General features: G+C 37.0%; 4 protein-coding genes across 4 annotated transcripts; all 4 read right to left on the reverse strand.

Annotated features, from left to right (window-relative positions):
* Positions 1 to 563: 563 nt before the first annotated feature.
* Positions 564 to 19,602, reverse strand: hoxb1b (homeobox B1b). Its single transcript, XM_081393262.1, has 5 exons — positions 19,198 to 19,602; positions 7,598 to 7,708; positions 3,815 to 4,278; positions 1,436 to 3,583; positions 564 to 1,326 (listed from the first exon to the last, which is right to left on the reverse strand). Exons 4-5 carry the CDS (start codon positions 2,016 to 2,018, stop codon positions 998 to 1,000), a joined length of 912 nt encoding a protein of 303 aa, XP_081249388.1. The 5' UTR covers positions 2,019 to 3,583; positions 3,815 to 4,278; positions 7,598 to 7,708; positions 19,198 to 19,602; the 3' UTR covers positions 564 to 997.
* On the reverse strand, positions 11,795 to 14,032 carry hoxb5b (homeobox B5b). The gene is made up of 2 exons (XM_081392269.1): positions 13,196 to 14,032; positions 11,795 to 12,769 (listed from the first exon to the last, which is right to left on the reverse strand). Exons 1-2 carry the CDS (start codon positions 13,776 to 13,778, stop codon positions 12,522 to 12,524), a joined length of 831 nt encoding a protein of 276 aa, XP_081248395.1. The 5' UTR covers positions 13,779 to 14,032; the 3' UTR covers positions 11,795 to 12,521.
* Positions 14,727 to 16,488, reverse strand: hoxb6b (homeobox B6b). The gene is made up of 2 exons (XM_081393263.1): positions 15,935 to 16,488; positions 14,727 to 15,499 (listed from the first exon to the last, which is right to left on the reverse strand). Exons 1-2 carry the CDS (start codon positions 16,353 to 16,355, stop codon positions 15,246 to 15,248), a joined length of 675 nt encoding a protein of 224 aa, XP_081249389.1. The 5' UTR covers positions 16,356 to 16,488; the 3' UTR covers positions 14,727 to 15,245.
* A 3,545-nt stretch (positions 19,603 to 23,147) lies between the features above and the next one.
* Positions 23,148 to 25,215, reverse strand: hoxb8b (homeobox B8b). The gene is made up of 2 exons (XM_081393144.1): positions 24,680 to 25,215; positions 23,148 to 24,396 (listed from the first exon to the last, which is right to left on the reverse strand). The coding sequence occupies exons 1-2, from the start codon at positions 25,095 to 25,097 to the stop codon at positions 24,077 to 24,079; spliced, it is 738 nt and encodes a 245-aa protein (XP_081249270.1). The 5' UTR covers positions 25,098 to 25,215; the 3' UTR covers positions 23,148 to 24,076.
* Between the last annotated feature and the right edge of the window lie 1,492 nt (positions 25,216 to 26,707).

Genomic DNA, 26,707 nt, shown 5'->3' on the forward strand with positions numbered 1-26,707 from the left:
AGACTAAAATGCATGTTTGAGATGTTTTAACTGAAAGCAACTTGCACTGAGATATCTTAAAATGTTAGTGCCATTGTTTTGCCTCAAGATGCACATCAGTAATGTTTTTCTCGAAGGCACGTTTGTAAAAGTTACTTAAATGAAATTGAACTACTAAGGCCTTATCCTGGCTTAATCTAAGCCTTGTCTGTGAAACCAGGCCATTATAAATCACTCTTCTTCAAATCTGATGAAAAGGGCCTTATGAATTATCATAATGACTTGGAGTTAGAAAGGGTCTTGCTCAGCTACAAGTCCTATTTCTTTACCTGCCGTATTGTTGCGCTGTGCCAAGTAGGATTGAAACCTCAAAACTAGACAGTGAGTGTTATTCTGGGCACCAAGGAGTGTTTACATGTTTAGAGAGCTTGGAGGCACAAAAAGGTGAAAAGGTCATAGGAAGCCACCCGGTGTGTAATGCAACATTCCTCTAGTCAAACTATACAGACTAGAGCAACACTGATTTAAATTAGGTCCCATTGTATTGCAACATCCTCGGACAAAGGGCACAATCTTACCAACATCATGAAAAGCCTTTTAATTAAAAGAAAAATCAATAAATTGATTTAAATCGGATGTAATTATAAATCAAACATATTTCAGAAAAATAAAATATTTATTTATCACAATGTCACAGGCCAGGTTGTTTTCTAAATACATGAACATGTCAGTCTTTTCAACATTTTTTTTCTCTTTCAACAGAGGAATGAATCTGTAGTGCAAAATAAGATATCAACTGATGGCAGAAGAAACAACATTTAAAAGTCTTGCTTTTGACTATAAGCATATACCCTGTTAAACCATGAATTCAGTAGTTCTAATGCAGCAAAACTGATTACTTTAAACACACTTGCACACACTAGCACAATGCTTTGTCTAGGAAAGCAGAATAAGTTAGGTAGTTCTCCACAGCACAGTGATGAAACAGAAGTTCGTTTGGCACAAATGCACGTAAGAATCAAATAGTAGTGGAAGTGTCTGAGGTAGGCGAAGCACCCGGGGATGAGCTGTTTGAGTTGTCTGCGCTTTGACCGGAAGAGCAAAGAGTCGCTCGTTTAATTATCGGGACTGTTCCTTCCTTCTCGCGCTTCTTTTGCTTCATTCTGCGATTCTGAAACCAAATTTTAACCTGCGTTTCGTTCAGTTCGAGGGTTGCGGCCACCTCCACTCTGCGAGCCCTGGTCAGGTACTTGTTGAAGTGAAACTCCTTCTCAAGTTCGGTGAGCTGCTTGGTGGTAAAATTGGTGCGTATTATGTTCTGCTGGCCGTGGATCCCATATTCGGCGACTTTAGACAACATTATGAATAAAAAAGATAAGATTAGATACATCATTTGACAACATTTTAATATGACAAAGCCTTCATTAATGTAGTGGCCACTGTACCCTAAACTCACCTGTTTTAGGGGGGTTCCTCTTGACTTTCATCCAGTCAAATGTTGGCGCTTGTGTGATGTTCGTCTTAGAGTCGCTGTCACTGTCAGGGGAGACCTGGTACTTGCTGAACGAGCCATAGCCGTGTGGTTCGTGTTCTCCGTAAGGAAATGACTGATAATGGCTTGCAGAGACCGAGCCAGGCCTGCAGTTCGAATCACTGTAAGTTCCAATGTTGGATCCCATATTCACGACAGAAAAAGCAGGGGACTGAAGGCGCATGTGGTCATCTGTTTGAGTGAGAACGTGCTGATGTCCATAGTCCGAGAGAGGAGGTCGGGTTTGCTTGCAGAAATTGGTGTGTCCAGTTTTCCCCATATCCATATTGATGTGGTATGGCTGTTGTGCATAAGTTGTGCCATGAGTTTCGTGCGACGCTGGTGTAAAAGTGTTTCCTCCGACTGGCCGTCCCTCGGGAATGTAACTATTTGTACTACTTGCACAAGCACTTGGCAAGTATTCTTGTTCCATAGAAAAACATCCAACCTTCGAACTGTAAGTGTTAGCACCACGGTTATAAATCGTATAATCTAAGTAGGAATTCATTGTTGACTGACCAAGCAAAATTGATTAAGCAGGGTCAATATACGCCGATGTGTGGTCCCAGTGCCCCTACAACCTCGAAGCAGTACGTCAAACCACACAAAGTTCTATCCGAGCTCATATCAGTTAAGTGACAGATCATGTGACTAATTTTGCACCAATGGTGTGCGACCTGCGGTAGCACTCTGGGCGTTGCAGGTGTCCATCAAACGATTCGTATTTACATGACAAACACATCAATCGAATGCACCCATCAATCTGATGAACTGCCAATGTAGATCTAATGTGAATTAAAGCGAACACAGCGATTATAACAGTGAATTTATTGTATTCGTGACGGAGAGGACAACTGAAGTTGTGTTGAAAGCTATTAATAAATAGGCCCTAAAAATTCATCATACCCCTTAGCCTACGTAGACCATTGACTTGAAGTAGGCTAGTCTGCCTTTGTGTGTGTTTTTTTCTCTAAAGAGTTTCTTGTGCTAATTTCAAGTCAAAATTCCTAATTTAACTGGATTGAATGAACTTCTATATTCACCATAGCCAGAGATGGCTTTATCTCTCTCTCTCCTTCTCCCTCTCGATATAGTGAGCCACCCTACTTTCTAAAATAATGCTTAGATATAGGCTTAATCTCCCATGTAGCCTAAGGTTTTATATAATGCTAGAATATTTGGCTCATATTTAAGCAGAGGGAGATCGTGAAACATGCCCTTGGTTTATAGGATTAAAAGCAAAAGATAAGATCGTATGCTATTTCGATTAGTGAAACCCATATCATAATTTTTGTGTGCAAGTGACAAACAATTTCCATTCGAATAGAGAAAATTATTAATAGGCTAAGAGTTGTAAATTGTCCCAGATAAACTCTGATGATTATCTTGATTTCAAATGAACATCGCGAGAACCTTGAATTGAGCCCATCATGGGCCAAAATAAATTATAAATAACACGCACTAAAATGTAAAATACACAGAGCTTTTTTAACACAATAATTTGAATTATTACCCCCGTGACGTTATTAAATCAACCAAGTACATTACTATAATACTTATTTACCATTAAAAATTAATTTTGGAAATATTACATCAAACTGGCATTTAATCATTTGAAGGGGGACATTACGCTCTGGGGAACATGACAGTTTTGTGGTTGTCCAGAGAATGTTACCCATTAATGTATATAGACTGGATAAGCATACCCACCCATATTTGCGAAAGGGCCTTTTACCTGAGGCACTGTAGATGCCATCAATAAATAAATATCTCGCATGTTTCACTCAAGACGGTGGAGATCGGCTGTTGAAGATGGTCCAGCTATAACGAGAGACATTCTTTTCAACCTAGAATCTTTTTTGCCTCATCCTCCGGTTTTGAAAACAGACAATTATTTTCCTCTCAGTAGAAGTTTGAGTAGCCTAAACTGGGCATTCCCACACGTCTCCGCCAGCACAAATATGGGTTGAAGAGGAACTTCGCAGGCTCTACAGCTGGTCACTTGTAGCCTATAGCAGTACGTGCTCTTTTTGAGGCAATGAATCCCAGCGGGGTTTTCTTGTCGCTCCTGAGCTGTTAAAGAGGATATAATTCATATTAATTGGATTTGAACCAATTATTTGGATAAAACTCGCATTAACAATATTTGAATTAACAACAGCGAACACCGATTTCCCACATTGTCTGTGAAATAGTTTACATTTATTAGGCTACTAATTCTAACATTGCCTCATTTTTTGTGTTACTGGTAAATAATAGGCCTAATTTAATTTAGATATCTGAACTGTAGGAATATTTACTCACCACCAAATGCCGCGCTCCTCTTCTGTCAACCAAGAAAATATGGGTTGGTAGGCTAGTTAACTTGTTGATTCCTAAAGTTATCTCAGGTAGTTTGCAGGAAGGAACACTGACGTGTTAGTTGTCTTGATTGAGGATGGTGTAACTACAACATCTTTCTCTCTCTCTCTCTCTTTCGTTTATACGTCCTCTTTATCTTGTTCTGTATTCCATCTCACTGTGCAAGTTCGTCTTCAGTCTCTTACCCAATGTGTTTGGTGTTGTGATGAATTTTGTCATTACGTTCAAATGCAGAACGACATTGTTGCAAATAATTCCGCGACGTTATGAGACAGGCGTTATTGTTGTTCGTTTTCTGCGTTTTCTGGACAGCTTTCATCAGTTATGGTCCTTTCTGTGGGTTTAGAAAAACTCTGGCCTCTCGTGTCATGTGACAGTATGAATCCGGAGGCCCGCTGGAAGATGACCTGCAGGGTCAGAGCAACACGGTGTGAGTCAGGGAACATGAATCCATCATCGCAACTAAAAGGACAAAAAGATATGAATAGTGTTTATTTCGCGGAGCATGCACTGCCAGAAACCAGAATATCTCACTGTGCTGCTGACAAAAACACATAGGCTAAAGTATAACAATAGTCTTTTTTTTTTCTTCATATAGCTGTAGTTAAAAATGCGCCTTGTTGTGCAATGTGAGCAAATCACAAACTCAGAATAAATTAAATATATAATAGATTTTAAAACATTTTTTTAGCAGACACTGTGCCAAAGAAATGGGCTGAATACATGTAGCCTACGAACAATTGCATTAAAAATATTAAACATAGCCTGTATGCAAAAACAATAATAATAATCCGTTTAAAAATTTGAGAAATTATTTTCTTTTTAATTGCTTTTTTAATTTGATTTTTTATTTATCTTTTTACATTCAGGGTGTCGAAATAATTGTACAGATTTGAAAAAAGATAGCATATTGGTATAGCGGAACAATGAACTGTTTTATGAAAAACTTAAAAATAAAATAACCATGTGCACTTCATTTTCGTGTTATTAGACCCATTAGCCTATAAGTTCTAGAGACATCTGATCTTTGTATTGCTGAGTAACATCGTCTGTCTTTTTCTATGAGAACACGGAAGGTAATTCAACCAGAAAAACAACGTTTGGAAAATCGTTAATCATGAGCATCAAAATAATAATGCTCTTGAATTAATTATCTCGAATGTAAGTAGGCTACAACAAGATCTCAATTGAAAATCACTTAAATCAAACGGTTCTGGTGACATATGGTTATGGAAAATAATAGCTGAAGCATGTAAAATAAGACGATGGTGGCTCTTTGAAATGACAAAATATATTTATTCTTAATCGTGACTGGGATGATAAGAACATAACTAAATAACGAAGAAAGAGACTAGTTGGGGGAAAAACAATGGGAAAGGTTTGTGTGCAGTGGTCTAAAACAACGCACAAAGCCCAGTGAACTCGTCTTGAACCTTTGCCAAAATACTAGGGCTATTAATCACCCAGACAGATCCTCCGCCATTCACAAACTGTGAGCTTATTCTTCAGCAGCTTGATTTCGCAGAGAGTCACAAATCACAGAAATATTTGCTATTACATAGCCTATATTAAATCCTTGTTGAAAACAATAATGTTTTCAGGTACACCCCGAAGTCCTGCTGTAAGTGTCACTGAATATGCAACATGAGTAGGCTAATGTCTTATTTATGTGTATACAAATGTTCCTCTCCATGATATGACGATAGAAATGCAATAAATGCTTACCATATAGCCTAAGTGATAAAAGCCAAAGGATCGAGTGTATCAAATCTATGAGTGAGCAAAAGACCCGGGTAAAATGTGCATAATGAGCCAACACTAATCAGACACATTTTAGAAAAGAAAACATCATAACCAAACAAAACTACGTTAAATTATCCATATTCTGTCTAAAGCGACATCAGGCTCCTGAAAGGAAATTGTCCTCTTCTGAGAGGATTACAAATGCCTTGAATGTAAAAGCTGATGGAGGCAAAGAAGGATGTCTCTCGGAGTTAGCAATCGATATAAATTGAACTGCGAAACAAACAAAAATTAAGCAAGATCAGGATGTTGCTCTGAAGCGGTATTGACGTGGTGTACATACCAAACGATCAAGAACACAAACCAATGAAGAGATTTGTGCTATTTTAAATTAAATAAACTGATAGTGGCTCGTGTTTAGTGAGATAAACAAACGTTTAAGGCATTTATTGAGGAGCCAGTTAAAATTAATTAAATGTCTGGGGATTTAACACATTAAATTACATGTGCATACACTAAATTACAGAATACAAATAGGCTATGTTAAAACAGATGCTGCATATATCATTGGTTATGACGACGAAAACTGAAAATACTTTTTATCTACAGTAGGATAACGAGTCATATTTTTGAAAACACACAAATAACTCTGGTAGACGCGTGCACCATCAAAAACATTTTTATATTCTCCAATATGTCAGCTAACATCTTTACCATAAAATTGTTGTAAACGCTTGTAAAGGGAACATCTGTTTCGAATTATTCGTGCATGATATTGTAATTAGTGATGTTGAAGATGAGAGAGTGCCGCTGTCTCGGGATGGTTCTGCGATCAATTCCCCAAAGGTCCGAGGGCCTTTGATCTCTCAAGTTGATCTCTAGTGTTCCATTGCTTTGCTCATGTCATTGTAAGAGTGGATTCGTCATAGACGGCCTAAACTGATATAGTCACCATCAGACGAACCAATCTAGTCCTTAACAATCTAACCTTAACCATTTTATTGATATTACCAGTCCTTAACCCAACCTACAACACAATACTTTATATATTCATTAGGCCTACATTAATCCTCGAGATAGACTAACTTGTAGGCAAAATATTTATGAGCTTAGTCTGTTACAATTGTATACTCATATATTTCATATAAGGCTGTACAAAAACCAGCAAAAATCCAGCAAAAGGATTATTTACACACATATGCCTACATAAATGTTAAGAATAAACGTATGCGTTTAAAGAAGAAAGTGTGCGGTACATAACCGCGTATTCTGGAACATTTTTTTCGCTATAAACAAATTGCCTATAACACAATATAACAGGTAGCCTACTTGCATTTGTAATATAGTTGAACAGGGTAGTGTTTTCATACAATTATATTTAAATGAACGGATTATGAATTTTTCCAAAGGAAGTGGAAAAAATATGCATCTTAGTATTGGCCTTTACATGTTCTCTTCAATTCTGCGGAACTACAGTAGCATATAGCATCTATTAGCTTTAGATCTAAAGGCTTACTCACAATGTGTGGTGCTTATGCTGTGCGGTTGATCCTACATTCTCCCTCGACTGTTCACAGCAATGAGGATAGCTTCTTGCGAGGGAAAAGCCCCAAGAAATTTCTCCCAAACGCACTCAAGTTTGCTCGGCGAAAAGCCAGTCTTGACGAATTGGCTACGTTGCCTTTCTGCTCTGCAGCCTCTTCATTAATAATTTAATGAATCACGTGACTGGCAAATAAGGGACGTGGAAGCAGTATCTTTTCACTTTTACTTAATCCACCTCTTTACCCTTCACCGTGAACTACTCTTTGTATCAACGAGAGACAGAAGTCTATTTTATTCAAGAAATAACAAAAATAGCCTAACCACACAACACTATGGATAGGCTCTGACTTCCTCATTATTCATGCATTATGTAATCTAAAAGCAAAGATAAATCCAGTTGATATCTGGCAGTATTTCCTGATGTAAAAATGAGGCTACCTGTTTCTTGTCATGTTCCTTCTTCTCAATTGTCTGCAGACTGTCCAATTGATGAATAGCATGGAAAACGTGTCCAGGGTCACACGCAGCCTCATTGGAATACACTTGTTGCTACAAATAAAGGAAAGTAAAATCAGGTTTAATTAGCATAATGAGACATTGAGTAACACAGTTTGTCATATCCTGTATTTACAATTTCGATTATTGTATTATTCTTATGTAAATTGCTAGGCTTTATAATTGTTTTATAGCCTAATTGTTATGAGCCTCTGTGCGTTGATGGATTCAGCTTTTTTGCTTGATATCTGGAAAATAGCATTGTCTGTCTCTGAGAACATGGGAAAATACATTTTAGAGAGTTTTAGAATGCGAAAAGGGTTAAAAACAAAGTGGTGACCAAAACCACATGAATGATCCTGCAGGGGTTTTTTTTTTAAAGAATAAATGCTGAAAAATTCCTCACGTTGTCGCAGGCCAGCATTTGTCTCCATATGACAAATGATGTAGCGCCATCAGGTGTCTAACTTTCAAAACCTTCGCATCATGTTTAGGATTTATTTTAAGCATGTCTCTAATAATCACACACACACACACACACACACACACACACACACACACACACACACACACACACACACACACACACACACACACACACACACACACACACACACACACACACACACACACATTAATAAATAACAAAGCAGTACGCAGGGGACAAAAAAGATGTTAGGCTATCCACAATTCCACTATGGCGTCGTGTTTATGTCAACTACATATTCCCCAAGACACGAATTTGCGACTTTCTATTCACACAAATTCGGATCTACAGGGTATATATAGATGACAGACATCATCGGCATTTGTTAAACTTTTCTGCCAGGCCAAATGTGACCCCTTATTTTGAATTTGTTGAAAACAACAACAACAACATTTGAACACAGATAACTTTCAGATTTGCACCCATTATATCATGTGCATTAGGATAGTTATTTTTAGTTACTTGCTATTTACTTTCACTTATACCTCAATATTTCTAATCTAATCTAAACATACTATCTTAGGCTATATTAATATACCAGCTTGTAAAAAATAAAAGCAAGGCTATTACGCAAATCTGATTCATTGATGAAATCCTGATATCATAAAGAGATAAGTAAACTTACTATGTGCCTCACTCTTTTGCACAAACGGTGGTCCCCATCTTGTTTCTCGATGTCTCTACATTTTCTTTTCCTCCAGTACATTTCACATTGTATATCCATGTTTTACGTATTAAGCATATGGCTTTTTCTCTCGGACTTTCATTTCGTGTGTCTCTGCAGGACTAGCCTTCCAACAGCTTCATTGAAGACATCGCAGAACCTTTTGGGCGCATAACGATCGATTAAAGATGAAAAATTCAAGATAACCTTAAGCGAAATATCGTTTATCAACTTCATTAGGCAATCCTGCTGCTGCACACTTTCGATTAGTGCTTTCCTGAACGTGTTATCGCACTACCGAGTACAAACAGACCGCTGATTAAATATTCCCCAAGAATTCTTATTTTATTTTAATTAAACTTTTATAAATACACATATAAAATATATATTTTAAATGACTAGACAAATAGCAGTATGGTTATTTATAAAGTTATTTCAATTATTTCGGAAAAAAATAGCATACATCATAGCCTACAAGAACTTATCTGAGTTTTATATTAGTCACCGCTCTCAATTTTTATTTGTATTTTTTGCCATTGCCACAAAAGCTGAGAATGGTGCCATCACAGGACATAAGCTGGATGAGTGACCTCAGCATGAACTCTGATCCTTCACCATGCCACGCACAGTAGGCTATGTTCTTTTTTTTTTTTTTTTTTTTTATATATATATATATATTCTATAGGCTAGCTATGATATTTGGAAATTTCCACATTTAATATTTCTAACAGAAAGCGATTTTTTTCTCACTAGGTTTATACTCCCATTGCTTTATGATTACACCCTTCCTCACGGTTTATTTAATGAACTATTTTAACAATAATTGTTTAGACCTGGGTCCCACACCAAAAACCAACAGAAGAAAAATTGAAGCTGCCACATTGAAAAAGCTTTCCATTTTCGCAGTTTACGTGTTTTTTTGTTTTTTGTTTTATTATCCCTAAAAAAAATTGAAAGCATCAGAATGTCCCGCTATGCAGAATGAGTAAAAACCGATCAGGAGCTCGGTGTGAGGCGGGCCCTGCTGGTGATGAAGCAACATTACATCAATCTAAATAGCAACAAAATTAACGTTCAGAGACATTGCTTTTATTTATGAATCAAGCAGAACAAAATTCATAATAACAGAACTTTCAAAACAATTTAATCTGTTTAGCGTTGCGTCGACTATAGGATACAATTTACTTGCTCGTACAACTCTCCCACAAAGTCTGTCCCTCTCAACAATGTAGAATAATCAGTATAAAAAATGCCTTTAAGAGAATTAGACCGAACTGACTGTTGAGTGAAAATGTATTCCAAAACTGCGAAGGATTACCATCTAGTCAGTTTGGCATGGACCTTGTGCTTCTCTCGTATAAGGCATGTGTGCCACTCTTGTCTCCTGACCTCGGAGTGATCCCTTCCCAATGAATAATTGATGAGAACAGCGCCCAGATTACCCCTATCAATATGCAAAACACATTATAGGGGTAAAATGGGACTTTAATAGTTATGAATCGAAGAACCGTTTCTATCACGAGAAAATAGTTACATCCACATCCCATCCTAGTATCTTTAAACACACACACACACACACACACACACACACACACACACACACACACACACACACACACACACACACACACACACACACACACACACACACACACACACACACACACGCAAACGCTTCAAACCTCACCTCCAAAATATTGCACCTATTTCAAAAGTCCAGACAAACAATAATGTGCAATACACAAAAGAGGGTAAAACAAAAACAATATGTATATATATTTATTTTTTCAGACTGATCTTTGCCTGATTAATCACACAGTTTACCAATGAATAGATTACCAACAAAAAATGTAGGCTACCAAGTGAACTTTCTCTGTATATGTTTACCCATGATAAAATGTCACTATTCCAAATTTTTGGACATCTGTTGTGAAGAAGATTTTTAAAATGTTGTAAAAGTGAAAGAATTTTTTTATTTATTTCTTCAAGTATTACTGAAAATATAAGGATACAATATATTCCATTATTTATCCACGCAAAATAAACAGCTTCGCAAATACAAATTTGATCTTATTATGCATTCAGCCACACATTTAAGGTTAATGACTTTTCTTTTCTTTTTTGACCGAGTCAAAATCCAACGTGTTTTACAAATGTATTTTATCATTAAATAAAATGTAAACCAAACAAGTCTGCATTCTCTCACATTTATACAGCTTTAAACAAAATTGTAAATTGGCTAAAATTCGTGATCCTTTAAAAACAATTAATTACAAGAATGAACATCTGTAGCCAAGAAAGAGACTTACTTGAGAACTACAGAGACGACATCTTATCGTTTCACATCCAGCAGAAATATTATGAAAATCATTGTTGACAGCCTAGTCAGCATGGGATATAAGGACTGTCCAGTTTGAGAAGACTCCGCATGCTGCCCACAACCTTTAGAATCCCGCTGAAGCAGTTAAACAGTCAGTTACATTCAAGAATGTGAATTATGTAGCACATTGTCAACCCCCCTAAAACCATAAAACTAACTTTATGGACCTCACGTGACTTTTTTAGAGCTACATGTTGGTGTTATGGACTGGACTTCAGAAGAAAATAGTCAGGTGGATTTGTGTTTCCAACCAAATAATGTAGATGGTTAGAATATCGTGAGTTGTTGTGCTGTGACACATAAGTGCTGAGTTTGAGTATTGCCATTTTATAAGCCATTTTCTTTACCGATATCCATAGTTTGCTCGCAAAGCGCAGCAAAAACTGAATGCAACAGAACATTAACAATAACACCCATGGTTTAATTTAAGATAGCCTATACATGCACAATGGTTATTTCATTTAAGAGAAAATTAAAATATTTAAAGTGTAAAATATCAGGTGATGAACTGGTGGGTGAAATAAGAACTAGTGTCCCATCATGTAATGAATTGTCCAACGTTGGGATCACTAACCAAACAGGCCTAAACAAAAAGAGACTTTCATGTATGACTGAGAGAAAACTTTATTTTTCTTTTTGGATCAACTCATTTCAGTTCAGACACAAATACAAAAAAATGGCAGAGATACCATCAACATGTCAATAACAAAACATTTTTTTCTCCAACTTTTAACACAGAACGTTCATAACTCACGTTGTGCACTACAAATAACATATTGGTCACTACTGTATAAAGACATTCTTCATGGACATCTTACGAGCCCAAAGTAATCTTGTGCTGCAGCCTAAGTACACAAATGTAAGTGCGAAAAGATTATTTGTCTCGCGATGCAGGTATCATCTATACGAGAAATCAAAAAGCCCGGTACATAACAAGAATATAGCATGTTGCGTGAATAATACATGACGTTTCAATACAAGTTCAAGGATACAACAAAAGTTTCTTTTCTTTTTTTTTTTTTACACTATCACTTAAGATAGTTAGGTAGTGCGAGTTGTACTGTACATAATTCTTGTAACAGGTCTAGAATACGTTGCACGAATAGCTCACATGGAACATGCTTTCCTCCACGAATGTATAAACTTGACACACTTGACATTCACACTCATTTTATGGCAATTGTAACTAGTTTAGCATATGTGATAACAATATTCAAGAGCTGACAATTTTTGAGTTGCACGGGGGAAATCACACGTCGTCAGGTGATACCAACAAGCTGAAAGGTGCAGCGCTGTAACAGTAGTCGAATTTTCCAATTAATGTGACTTGATTTGCTCAATTTTGAAATGCGCTCCCCGCCGTAGCCAGACTCATGCTTTTCAGTTTATTGTCCTTCTTCCATTTCATCCTGCGATTTTGGAACCAGATTTTGATTTGCCTCTCTGAGAGGCAGAGAGCGTGAGCTATCTCTATTCTCCTCCTGCGTGTTAGATATCTATTGAAATGGAACTCTTTCTCCAGCTCGAGCGTCTGGTAGCGAGTGTAAGCTGTTCGAGCCCGTTTCCCATCAGGTCCAGTCATATCTGGCATAAGCAAGGGCAAAGAGATAATAAGCAAACATCACCAAGCCATCAAACGGAAATGGACTTAAATGTCCGTTACATTTTGGATGTTGGACTGCTGGCTGATTACAGTATATTCAAGGCGACGTGTAGTTTAGTAGCCTACCATTGCATTTTATGGCTTTATTGCTGCACACATGCAATAATTTTACATGCAGTCACCCCCCAGATAGAGTGGTTATTCTCTATTTAACCTATACTTAGGTGAAATCAATGGTTCGTCAAAGGATTCTTATTTTTTGTAAGACAAACATTAGTTCTAAACGAATAAAAAAACATGCATTTAATCCACGTATACTTCAACTTCTTTAATAAGCTGTTATCATCCAAATAAGGCTTTGAAATTTTCATTCTAGAATGCCTAAATAAAAAAGGAGATGTGTATACCATGGTTAATGTGCAGCTTCCTCATCCATGGGAATATCTGTGGAGTTTGACCGTCGTTGGGTGTTGTAGTCGAGGTCGCCACAGATTCTTGCTTCTGCGTACGTGTGGTGCTGGTGGTCTGTGCTCCTTCCTCGGTCTCGGACGAGACATTGGTCTCGTCTGTGTCCGCAAAATGTGTGCTATTGCTGCTGGTGAGATTGTTGCTGTTGGTGAGTCTGCTGTTGCCGGTTGGTGTGCTCTGATCAGATGGAGGAGATGAACCCTTCAGTTCCAGAGTCTCGCTGGTGGCACAAGACAGGGGATTTGGAGACGAGAGCGAGCAGCTCGACTGTCTGTACCGGGTCTCCTGACCCGTATTTTGGAAAGAGCGAGAATTATCTCCAACTTCCCCGAAATGGCCATTGTTGGGACGATTTACACTAAGGTCTATTCCATTGTAGTTGTAACCGAAAGACCCGGAATGCATGCTGGTGGAGTCCCTGTAAGAAGCGTTCATAGCGCCGTTAGTACCATAATTTAGTAACTGATAGTCAGACCCATTTGGATAGCGCCCTGAGAACGAGTTTAGAAAATAAGAGCTCATTTGGATGTTTTAAAATGTCTTGATTTGTAGATCTTGGTCGTTAAAATCCAGCGCCGCACAATTTATGATGTAATAATGAATTATAGCAATGCACTGTACTTCGTTTTTGCCATGTATGCGGCCAAATATGGGAGAGCGTTAGGGCATCACGTGCCTTTGTTGACCAGTCGTAAATTCTCTCTGATGACTTCAAGAGGTAATTCATGCTCTATGGTTACAAATGATGACGAAATGATGATCGTTAGGTTCAACTCAATGGTGCCTCCCCGTCGAGCGCCACATCCCACGTTAGCGGAGGGCGTCACCTACTGGAAGAACTGTAACATAACCAAACACCTGCCAATTTCGGAAAGCCTTTTTGCTGCATAATTTTGTAACACTATTGCTATTGGAACACTAACACTAAGTCGTATTTACAAATAGATGTAAGCTAAATTAATGCAAAGTGTGGATATTTCTCGTCATTTTTCTTTTCCTTTTTTTTTAGTTTTAGACTCTCAAAGCAATCTTGGCTGTTTCAGCGACTTTATTCAGTGATTCCATATAGGCTACCAAACCGCATAGTTGGCTTCTTAACATAGGTTAGTCAACCTAGTTTTTGATAGTCAAACTAAGACATAGCCTAGATCTACAAAATAAATAAAAAATGAATAAATATATAGCCTAAATAAAATATAAAATAGGCCATATTCCTATTTCAAACTGGCCCGTTTGACCAGCACAGCTTCACGAGGCAGTAAAGAGTTGGAAATTAAAATATATATAGGCTATATAGCCTAATAATAATAATAATAACAATAATATTTTTTTTCTATATATATATATAGGCCTAGCAGATGTCTATCAGATAAAATATTTTATTACAACGCATAAAACTGCTAATAAAATGTCTCTGGTTCATTGAGAAGATGCCCATAAAAATAAAGAAGGATAAACCACAGTATTGTTAAACAATCATTTTATTGACAAAATGACATTGCTAACAATGTATGATAACGTGTTATTCTTAGTGCATTCACATATACACATACACAAAAGTGACGACCCAATAAATTAAGCATCAAAATGTCCCATTTTCTTCTTTTTCTAGCACACAACATTGAACCACATAATCAATGTAATTATGAAATATGAAATTATGATTTCTTTCAAATTATAGGCATTAGAATATTCAAACAGCGAGAAAACATTTGTCTTATTAGTTTAGACAGGCCAAATACCGCAAAATATATAATAGTGGTAAAAGCACCTCCCATATCTTTTACCGTCTTTACAGAGGTGATTTAGAAGCATGTTTTTTTTGTGTGGTTTTTTTTAATGAAAAAAAGTCTCTCTTGAAGCTTATTAGGGCAACATAAAACGTATTAGGTAGTTTTTTTCTTGTTGGACAGACCAGTACTTATTAGTTCAAACTACAGGCTACATGTACAATGTTTCCAGGGCTTCGTCATAAGCTGCTTTTAACATTTACCCCGCCTTTCCACCATCCTCCTCTTCGCTGCCCTTTGCGGAGTTCATCACTTTATTCTCCTTTTTCCATTTCATTCTACGGTTTTGGAACCATATCTTTATCTGACGTTCCGTCAAACAGAGAGCGTGCGATATTTCAATTCTTCTCCTTCTGGTCAAATATCTGTTAAAGTGGAACTCCTTTTCCAGTTCAAGAGTCTGAAACCGAGTGTAGGTTTGACGACCCCTGCGGCCAGTGCTTCCAGGCATTCCTGTCAAAAAGGTGAAAGAAAGACATGCTAGGTCAACATCCAGTAATCATACAAACAGGACAACGTGAACAATAAAAGAACACTAGTTACAATCGTTACCATTATCACTATTACGATTACGAAGACTGTTATTACTGCAGCGACATCAGATTTGACATCTGCATTTTATCTAGCCCAACACGTTAAGAAATTATATTAAAAGTCGTTCAGTTGAGTGCATCTTACTCTAATAGATAGCCTAATAAAATGTGGAAGACTTCAGCGCTTATACTTTACGGTTACTAAAATGCGCAATAGGCTATTCAGGATGCAGCAATTTATTTTACCTGGGTAGCCTATACCTGTCTCTAAAGATTGAAGACTGTGTAGCCTATCTATTCTTTTAAATGTTGACAGTCGTAGTGTGGCATTTTTAGACATGCAAACGTGTCTTACCATTACACGAGTTCATCCTCTGCATCCACGGGTAAACCGGGGTACACGGTTTGTCTTCACTGTTAAAATATCTCTCTGTAGCCTGTTCAGAGCAGTCCGTCTTGCACTGGTCCTGAGTTAGGACCAGCGAGTCTTCCAGACCTCCGATAGCGCACGAGCGGTCAGCGGTTCGGTAAATGTTCGGTGTTGTGTAGTCACAAGCACTGGTGGATCCGCTTCGTCCAAAAACGCCCCCAGCTTGCTGGTAATACGAGGAGGTGTAAACCTTGTCCTGGACATTGGTAGCTCCGAACGTAGCGCTTGGATAATGTCTTAAAGGATCTGTATATCCAGAGGAATATAACGGTATCTGACCCAAGAAAGACTCCTGTCCTCCGGGTAGGGACACGGGAAAAGTTGAGTTGACGAAATAGGAACTCATGGGGTGGCCAGTGTTATTGTCCGAGTGTTATGATTTGTTGTGTTTTATAGTCCAAGTGGTTTTTGCCATTACTTTATCTGAGATTTGGTTTTAGCCGAAGGGGGGTGGCGAGGTGCCAATCTGAGACCGCGGGGAAACGGACCAGCTGATCAGTGCCTGACCAATCCTGAGCACTTCTGACAGCAGGATAACGTGTGGTGGGGGCCCTCTTGTTGCACAGAATGGAATCCCCAGGGCATATCAAAACACTCAGACGCAAGTGTTTTTCTCCGTTTAACGCATAAAAAAGAACGAAAAAAGACATCTTAAAATGCAATAATATCAATAAACAATTACTTTAAAGGAGTATGTGGTTAATAATTAATTTCCCCGGCACATTTTCTATTTTTTTAACGAAATACTCAGCACGCCTCAGATATGTGTGCAACTGGACGTCATTTTACATTTCGACTGTCTTCATTAAAAAATGTCCAATGTTCAAAATTTTGAAAATCATGCAGACATCATGGCTTAATTCAGGTGCACGAGAGAATTTCAGAGACGTACAGACGGACTCTCACTCTCCAACACGAACTTGTACTGACCTTTACCCTCTTTAGCCTAATAATACCGTATTGCTGTTTACACATACAGCGCGCCCTCTTGCTATAAAAACAGAACAAAACAAAAAAACAACCCAGCATAGATAAGACACAGACACAACTTGACTTCAATACGCTAATTTATGAAGAGTGATTATGCTCGTTTTAGAAAGACTATAACTTGGGCGCATTTTCAATCTAGGCCTTCCAAACAATTAATATCTATCTATCTATCTATCTATCTATCTATCTATCTATCTATCTATCTATCTATCTATCTATCTATCTATCTATCTATCTATCTATCTATCTATCTATCTATTTTACCGTTCAGAATGGCTTTCACGTTGTATATCGAAATATTGTGTAATTTTCTCCATGCAGATGTGCAACATATTTAGTGAACTCATGAAAACCTGCTTCAGCAATACATTATGTAACCACAGCGGAGATACAACCAAGCAAATTTCCTGTATTAATAAAAACCATGCATCAATGGTAAATAGAAGAAAATACAAACTCAACAATCCACGTTAAAAAAAAAAGGCTACACCTAACACTTCCATTTTAAATTCAGTCCAGCCCATGTCGTTCTTTGTTGTCTTGTTTAAACAACGTCAGCGTTATAGCCTATAACACAATTACAGGACCGGTTTGCATTTTATTTTAAAATTGTAATGTCTATAGTGTTCTTGACGTATAAAAAATAATTAAAAACAAATGAATAAGTTAAACATTCTTTGAATTGTAATATTTAAATAATAAAGTGGCTTAAGCCTTTAGTTAATGCGAAAGGAAACCTCTCAGAAAAGCTAAACATTAATCACTATTCTGTTTTGTAAATTAATAAAAATTGATCTTTAAAGGTATTATTGAATATCGATAGGCTGCTGTAAGTACTTGATGACGTTATCGTTGTGTTTATCACTTGGAAGGAGGATGGGACATTCTCGTAAAACTGCAGCGATTCTTTTGTCGTTAGATTAGATTAGATTAATTAGATGTCTGATAAAGTAAATGATATGATCACCATCTGACAAAATACAAAACTTTCTTTTTTAATATTATATAGTATTGTATTATTAGTAGCCAAACTTGACCCACTCACAGAAAGAAAGAAAGAAAGAAAGAAAGAAAGAAAGAAAGAAAGAAAGAAAGAAAGAAAGAAAGAAAGAAAGAATTTTTAACGAGGACGTTACACAATTTCAGTGCAAGGTGAAATATAAAATATCGTAGAGCAAGAGTAGCACCGACCATTAAAAATTAGACCCAATGCAAATGCCCAACTAATGAACTAATGCCCAAACTGCATTTGTCGATTACTTGCTCATTGTAGGCACATTTTGTTTGAACATATAGGCAACAATAGACGTCGTGAGTCAGTCAGATCACATGCAGAGAAGACCCAAACACAGACACTGGATTTCACCACAGTTACCACATCTCGTCACTAGATGACATCACAGAGCAAGAACTGAGAAAAGGTGTGCTTCTTCAGGGACACACCAGAACAATTTTTTGATTGTAATTCAAAACCAAACATTATTTTGGTTATTCCGATTCAGAATGACAAAGTTATCTAGCCCATACAAAAATAAACAAAATCATTGTTGTCCCCCAACAACAACAAAAAAACATCAATTAGAAAGCTGTTGATGCTTTAAACATAATCCTTCACAAATGTCCTCAGAAACATGAATGAATGATGGAGAGAAGATGTCATGGGTTTGAGCAAATTCCGTGAAACATTAAGCTATAAACAGCAGAAATTACAATGGCTGAAACATCCAACTTTAACAGCCAACTTTACAGCCCTTAATGTAAAAATAAATCACAAAAGGACTTTGCAGATTACTGTTATAATGGGGAATTGCCTTGCTATTAAGAGACTCAGTAATGCTGATTTGTAAACTCAAAGTTAATGTAAATCTCATAATATTCATTTGAATGCAGCGGCCATCTTGTAACTCTGTAAATAATACTTCTTTTTAAGCATATATTTTTAGCCAAATAAAAAAGTTAGCATTTAAAAACATTGATACAAATAGGTCTATTTGTGACACGCATCATGTCGATCGTTTTAAACCGTCTTACGATGCCTGAGGTCTTACTGCATGTTCATACTAGTTCTTATCTATATTTGTTTGTGTTGTTATACAAAAGACATGCTCAAGAAGATGATTTTGTGTAAGGAAATTTGTTTTTGCATCATGACATCGCTGGAATAAGTGGAGTACAGAAGCCTATAGGTCCAGTCCTACCTTTTCTTTTCCCGTTCATCACCGCTTCAGTGGAATGATCCAAAACAATCTCGCAGATTCGTCGGTTAACCAGGATCTCGTGTCGTATTTTTTGAATGTAGCCTACGGCTAAGACCGACAGAGCTAAAACTTGACAAATTAGAGAAGAATAAACTAAGGTCCTCAGTGAATTTTGACCCTTGCACTCTTAGCTGATGTGAAAATCTAAAGACGCTTCGTACTAGCGTGACGTCGAGCTTTCCATCCATATTAACGCACACAATTCGCCCAGCTCAGGAGAATTTGTCTTTCCGTCTGCTTTAACAAAACGTAAAAAACATAAAGGACAGAGGTGCTACTGACTGCGCCCTGACCAAAAGAATGCTGCATTATAGCCACTTGGGAAATCATAAAAAGTTCATGTTCACAGAGAGCTGCTCACGTGACCCCTGTCAGCCAATCCGCTGGCAGAACCACACATAAAGTTCTATCACAAAGTTGTAAATTTTCATAAACAGCTGTGAGTTTATTGCTTTGCTTCAGCAGCAACTCGGTCGCCGCCATCTTTATTCGTTAAAAGAGAGAAAAAAGCACGCCTTCACTTCATTAACAGCCAAAGATATTGGCTATATCCATTCTTTTTTTGAAGATGAAGAATTAAGTCTATTAGGCTACTAGCATTTCTGTTTTATAGATGGTTCATAGACCAGCTACACAAAGGTTTTGCAATGTTTATAACTAAACACAACGCAAATGTAACGAAATGTAGAGAGAAAAAACGATTTCCATTTAGGCTATAGAAATAGAGGCTCTTTTGACCAGTTGTGGCTAAAAACTAAAATGGACCAATTACACTGAAAATTAAAGAGCACCATTCCCTCTTTCTCAGCAGTGTGCGTTCTTTTGTCAGGTGACTTTAAGAGAAGAATAGACAAATGGAACGTGAAAGCTTTTTACAGCACTAAACATGCGTGGAGGAAAGAATTGCTTCCTGTATCTACGAACAAACACTTATTTCCGACATTTATTGGGGCCATAAAACAGTATAACCCAAAAGTGACCGAGCATGGTCTGTAGGTTATACCTCGAGAAGGCAATGCTCTTGAAGATCAGCAGCGCGTGCTGTCCAAAAAAGGCCCAAAAAGCAGCATACGAGGTATACATTCAGAATTATATTCATTTCAAATTTTAGCATGTAATACAGTGTATCCACTCTACATTCGTTTAAATTTATGAACTCAACAAGCATGTTTTTGAAATTGTACAGAACGCTACATTTTTGTGTAATAGCCTGCTAAATAAAATATAGAATCAAATTCTTACTCATTTAGCTTAACAAACCATATGCATGTCAGTGTTTTTCGTTATTGTATTCTTAAAACTTAAAATAAAAAATAATAATTCCATCCTCATAATATAAGCGTTTCCATCTGTTATATTTTGAGTTTAGACATTTCTATTGAAGTTTAGCTTAAGAAAGAGAAAATCAGATGGCATAGACTGAGAATTATATTGAATTGAATTTAATGTAATATAATTAAATTACGCTTTTCTTTTAGGCCTATAAACGATTCTAAATGTACTTGAATTCGTTAACTGTAGGCATATAGTTTAAATAACTTGTTTTAAACTGTTTTATTGAAAAAAAATATTATAAATGTATTTATTAAAAGGACATTTTAATGCATGATTCTGCTAATAGGCCACACATTATGGATTTGAGCCCACAGAAAACGGTGATGTATAATAGGCAATACCACCGTTTTCTGAGAAGAGTAGACAATGTAATACATATATGTGTAATTCATTTACACACAAACAGAAGTCTTTTTACATTATATATTCCTTCAAACGTATTCTCGTCAATAATAGTACAGATAATATAATGTTTGCCCACATGAGATTAGATGAAAGGCCCTACGAAGTGTGGCATAATATATTTCGTTTTTTATTAATTTAGGATTACATTACAGCTGAAAAAATATATTTAGTTACTCCCGTGAGATTGTTTTAGATTGTGATCTTGATATTCTCAGAAATGTGAAAATATGCAGCTTTTCATAATTAAAACAGAACATATCTGATATAATTATAATTTAATAATGGTACATTTATAAAATATATAAACAATCTGTAACACCTCTATAGGCCTCCCTATAAGCCTGTACGCCCTAAAGAAAACGCTAACATTTTCTTCTGTCCAGGCCTCGAAATTCGTTTAAAAATACTTTCTTTAAAAATACGGGCTTTTAAAATGTTTGATTTCATGATGTCTTGCTCATAGAAAAAAACATCGAAATACAATTGAATACAATTGACACCATTAAAAAAAATGTGTTCCCGACTGTAGACCCTTGTCAACATCAAAACAAGGTTTCATATTTTGTGGACACACACACACACACACACACAGAAGGCAGGCTTGCAGCATTGGTTTCCTTATAACCATTTGAGTGGCTGGTTATAGTTGGATGTTTTATCGTTCTTTGGAAGTTAAAAAGTATATCTGTATTTGAATACAGCTCAATACCGTTTAGTCCTCAGCAGATAAACTTCAAATCAGTTCCTGTGTTTACTATACCCGTTGCATACATTGTTGTTTTAAAATAATGCAAATTCTTATGACATGCAGACCTACATTTTACCTTACTTTTGTTGTTTTGGCAAAAGAATATCATGCAACATCCATATTTCCATTATTTCGATTTCTCTTTGACAATTTAATAGGCCATAATCTCTCTTTTTCTAGAATATTCAACATTATTCTGGTTGGTCGTGCACTTCTCAGTGGCCGGCTCATTTTATATACAAATGCAGATCACATTTTGCCAAAATAACGGAATTGGTGCAGGCTACCTCTAAACATAATCCTACATCGAAATTCGTCAATTTATATTTAATATGCATTCTTAAGTAAAACGATCATACCAATAATAGGCCTACAATATTATTTGAAAACATTTAGGTTTACATTCCGTTTAACTTGACTAAAATCCTTTAATTTCTTGAATTAAAATTAAGGAGAAAAAAAGCATTAAAAATGCCATCAAACCATTCTTGTTGTTCTGTATATTGAGGTGATATTATCAGCTTAAATACGACTTTAACTTTAATTAGAATTTAGAGAATTCTACAACTTTGTATTTTTACATTGTCTTTGGTTTGAAATGATAATGACAATACTTTGAGGTCCATTTTGGACGAAATAAAAAGGAAAAAACCACTAGTTCATCTATTTCTTTAAACTCATTCAAGGAATATATACATATATATACTTTTCAAATCACACTATACCAGAGTAAATTACACACCACATTAATAGACCAGAGTGTACACAGAGAAGAGCTCAGTATCTTCAAATATTTAATCTCAGGCAATGAATGTCCTATAGACTGAGGGCAGCCAAAAGCTCTGAAAGAAAGGTATAGCACAATTAAGAGGCATCTGGCACTTGCTGTTCATAAAGGACGAGACAGAGATTGAGACCAGACTGCTCGGGAATCCAACCAGAGTAATAAAAGCCAGTAAACTGCCTGCAAGTGCTCATATTGAACTTTTGGCTTGGGGTCAAATGGTTTCGGTGGTCGACACTTTGTTGTCAATATATATGTAATATGTGAATAAGAAAAAAGTATACAGGCTATAGGCTTATGTTTGTTCATTAATATTATTGCTTGCTTATTGTTATGGCTTTAAGAGTAACTCACCATACCCTTTAGTTACTTTAAACACCTTTGAAACCTTTTACCAAGACAACTTTTGGCCACCCATGTTTATTGCAATCCATCTCGCATGTAAAAAAAATATATAATCAAAAGGCTAAGTTATGACAACATATGTTTTTACATTGCTTAACTTTTTATGTTATACAAGATTCAACACATTTTTTAGTCAGTTTAATTTAAGTTGAAATGACTTAAACAACCAAGTTGATTGTACTTAATTTTAACTTTTTTTTTTTTTTTACAGGGGTAATGCGATTATTGGTTTACAATTTTATTTAATTTTTTATATTGATTTACAGTTTAATTCATTTAATTTTTATGAGATTGATTTACAAATGATTAAATCCATTATGGCTATTCGTGCAACCGAGGCTTTTATATTTGTTTATTCGGGAAGTGAAGTGAGACAATAACTGAGACAACAATTTGGGTGTTTGTGTTCAGAAAAAGAAAACCTTTCATTATAGGCAATCCAGTGGAAGAGGAAAAAGAACAAAGGCGACGAAGGGATTCTTTTCTCATATTTTATTGTGGCTTCTTTCAGGAACCACTTCCAGTTAAAGACAATAGAAAATACAATAGAACAGTGCTTCCACGAAATATTTACACAGCATTTTAAGAATAACATTGTGCGTCTGAACCATCCCCTCTCAGGAAAGCACAACGCATGGATACACTGACATTAATGATTGACGCAATGACCCATATATTAGGTAGTTCGGTTGTAGATTTGTAAACTTTAATAATCCTTTTTCGAACAGTAATTAACTATCACAAAAAGTGCATTTTCTTACAGTAAGAGATACAGTAATGCACTCACTAATGCTGATTCCTCACCCATGTTATAGGCTATGCTGCAGCAAAGTTACTGAAGAGAACATATCTTGGATTGTGGAAGATTTGAAGATAGGAATAGACGCCATGCAGACCATATCCTTCTCCTCATATGCCCTCACTGCGGTCACCATACTCGAGGACAAACACCAGTGGAACCTTACAAAACTGAGATTGATACATCATCAAACCATTAAAAAAGCGGAAATAATCACTGTTGGAAAACAGAAATGCCTCAATGAACGGAATACATGATTGGCTTTGTATTTGATAGCCTTTGCTTGTCATTTTGAACCTCAAACTTATATTTGCAGCCATGGTTTTCTTTTACAGTCGACAGCCTATTTAGAATTACTGGAAGTCTCCGAGTCATCTTCTCCTGATGTGTGCTTTTCTGATACCTGGCTCCCCTCTTGCCCCTGTCTCTCAATTTCCTCTTGCTCCGTTTTGCTGCAGGGAAACTTGTCTTTGTTGTGTTCTTTTTTCCACTTCATGCGCCTGTTCTGAAACCAGATCTTGACCTGCCTCTCGGTGAGGGCCAGTGCGTGAGACACTTCGATGCGCCGCTTGCGGGTCAGGTAAGGGTTGAACAGGAACTCTTTCTCCAGTTCCAGCGTCTGATAGCGGCTGTAGGTCTGCCTGCCCCTTCTCCGGCCGGTAGCTATTTGGGGGGAAAGAAGCGTTATTTCCGGCTAAACAGCGTTTGGTTGATCACATATCTATCTCTGTAAAAACAACAAAGTCTTAAAACTCTCAAAGTTTCTATTCATTGCCATTAAATAATGTGTACGGAGCAAACCGGATTTTCTTAAGGGGTGTTAATTCCTCACTAATCTATAGGTGCCATAAAGAGTTTAATTGGGGGTAATAAGTAGGCCTACCATTGTCTACGGTGTTTTATGTGGGACTGTAACAGACTAGGTGTTTCTCTTCGCTCATCTCACCTTGTGGTCTCATCCATGGGAAGAGCTGCGCTGCGCACGGTTCTGCACTTTCCAAATCATCCCTGATACTGTTGACCTTTAAATCCCCAAATTGCGTAAAATCCGCATCTGGAGCGCTGAAGAACGACTGTCTCTGTAAAGTGTCCTGGCCCAAGATGTTTCCCGTGGCGTCTCCAGAGTAAGCGGCTGCGCACGGGTTCTGTTGGTAAGATGCGTGGGAGAACGATGATGTACCGTGATGGTAGAATTCCGGGAACTGAGCCGAGTGCTGAAACGCAGATCCTGTGTTGTGACCGTACAGCACAGATGGTCTGCTTCCGAGATCCGGCGCGTACCCTGAGCAATCATAGCAGTTGGAGCGCAGAGAATCGCCTCCTTTAAATTTAGTGAAGAGGGAATTGACGAAGTAAGAACTCATTGCTTGTAAGATCAAGTCCCCGATCAACTTTGACAACTGTATTGAGATCAAGCAGTCTATAGATGAATAATGTTTTTGAGCAAATGCAGGGCTATTATTAGGCTACAAGAAAAGTGAATTCATCCAGGTGGAAATTATATGCGTAAAATGTCGTAAATATTCATGCAAACAAATGTACCCGTAGCTGCACCCACATGACTCCTTAGTAACGGTCCCCGAGCAATAAATAGTTTTCCTTCTTTACTTTCTTTGATAGTGAGTTGCATTTCATATGAGCGTCAGTCATTGATTCCTTGTATCATTGGATGGACTCGCCATCTCCAAACAGACAAAGCGCGATCTTGTGATAGGAAGAGCTGGAGAGACTGAAAAGGGGAGATGTAAAAGGGGAGAGAGGGAGTTCTTGGGGAGGTAAAGGGGAAGGCGGAGTAGGACTGTTATTGGTAAACCATTTCAGTGCCAGAGCACATGCACACGACAAACGAAATGTTTCCGGTGGGATAACAAAACTAGATTTATTCAGGTCCATCGTATGATGAAAAATATAGGCTACCACATTTGTAATTACATTCATGTTTGTTTTGATGATTAAGATTAAGGCTATTTTTTTGCGTGTCCATAAGTCTAACGCAATAGGCTACTGACATAAGGCTACTTAGGAAACGTTATGAAGTGCAGAGTAGTTTCAAGGTGGAAAGGATTATTATCAGTCAACTCAGAGAAGAAAAGACCACCCATGTTTAGGCTGTTTAGGTTTATATCAAGCTTGCATCTCAGAGAAAGTGAGAGAGGGGTTACTTTTAATATTTGGGAATTTATGTAATTGTTTCACAAGCTTTTATTTACTATATTTGAGAATTAACGGTATATAAAAAAGGAAAAAAGTCAAGTTAATATTTTTTTGTAAAACGAGTAAAGAGTGAGGTTAGACTGGGAATTTAGGCGAGTTATCCTGTCTGGTTTTAGAGTAACACTGCCACCGTGTGGTGAACATTGTAAGTTCACTCGAATTCATTCAAGGATGACAAAGAATCTAAAATGGGAGATAACGGAATAATCTTAACGAATCCATGCGCACAAAAACGTTCAACTAATAACATTGTTTGCTTTTAACTGTGTTTTTTTCTTGGACTATCGAAAAACAAAAAATGTTTTTGAGTGTATGCTATTTTGGTTGTTTTCTTTCTCTCTCTCTTTCTGTTTGCACCACGAGAAGGGAAAGGAGAATAGAGTAATTATGTGGAGAAAATGAGAAAGCAAACAACGCGGAGCTGAACAGCTGCACGATATTTTCATACCACAGTTGCTTTCATTTTCCGCACTTAGGCTACTTTACGACCAGAGGAGCAACTAATTAGATTTTTACTGCCTTCATTTTATGCACTATTAGATCAAGCCACGCGAAATTAAGCGTAGGCCTCTTCTGTATCAAGACCTCTGCTTCTGCATTTAACTCGCATTTCGCTGTAAAACAACCCCGTATTATTATTATTATTATCTGCTTTTATCTGTAAAATAGCCTAATATTATCTTATTCTTTAATAATAATAAATTCATTTGCAAAAGTAAATTATTAATGAGTGTTTTTTAATATTATATTGCATTATTAT

Source organism: Scardinius erythrophthalmus (genome assembly GCF_964197995.2).
Source record: "Scardinius erythrophthalmus genome assembly, chromosome: 18".
Lineage (NCBI taxonomy): Eukaryota > Metazoa > Chordata > Actinopteri > Cypriniformes > Leuciscidae > Scardinius > Scardinius erythrophthalmus.

Excerpts from the sequence above, each read along its gene's own strand:
- hoxb8b (XM_081393144.1), bottom strand. The coding sequence starts at position 25,097 with ATGAGTTCTTACTTCGTCAATTCCCTCTTCACTAAATTTAAAGGAGGC. Across the intron at positions 24,397-24,679 it reads CCCATGGATGAGACCACAAG|CTACCGGCCGGAGAAGGGGC; the intron begins GTGAGATGAGCG and ends CCCCCCAAATAG.
- hoxb1b (XM_081393262.1), bottom strand. The coding sequence starts at position 2,018 with ATGAATTCCTACTTAGATTATACGATTTATAACCGTGGTGCTAACACT. Across the intron at positions 1,327-1,435 it reads GAGGAACCCCCCTAAAACAG|TCGCCGAATATGGGATCCAC; the intron begins GTGAGTTTAGGG and ends TGTTGTCTAAAG.
- hoxb5b (XM_081392269.1), bottom strand. The coding sequence starts at position 13,778 with ATGAGCTCTTATTTTCTAAACTCGTTCTCAGGGCGCTATCCAAATGGG. Across the intron at positions 12,770-13,195 it reads GAAGCTGCACATTAACCATG|ATATGACTGGACCTGATGGG; the intron begins GTATACACATCT and ends TGCTTATGCCAG.
- hoxb6b (XM_081393263.1), bottom strand. The coding sequence starts at position 16,355 with ATGAGTTCCTATTTCGTCAACTCAACTTTTCCCGTGTCCCTACCCGGA. Across the intron at positions 15,500-15,934 it reads GAGGATGAACTCGTGTAATG|GAATGCCTGGAAGCACTGGC; the intron begins GTAAGACACGTT and ends CCTTTTTGACAG.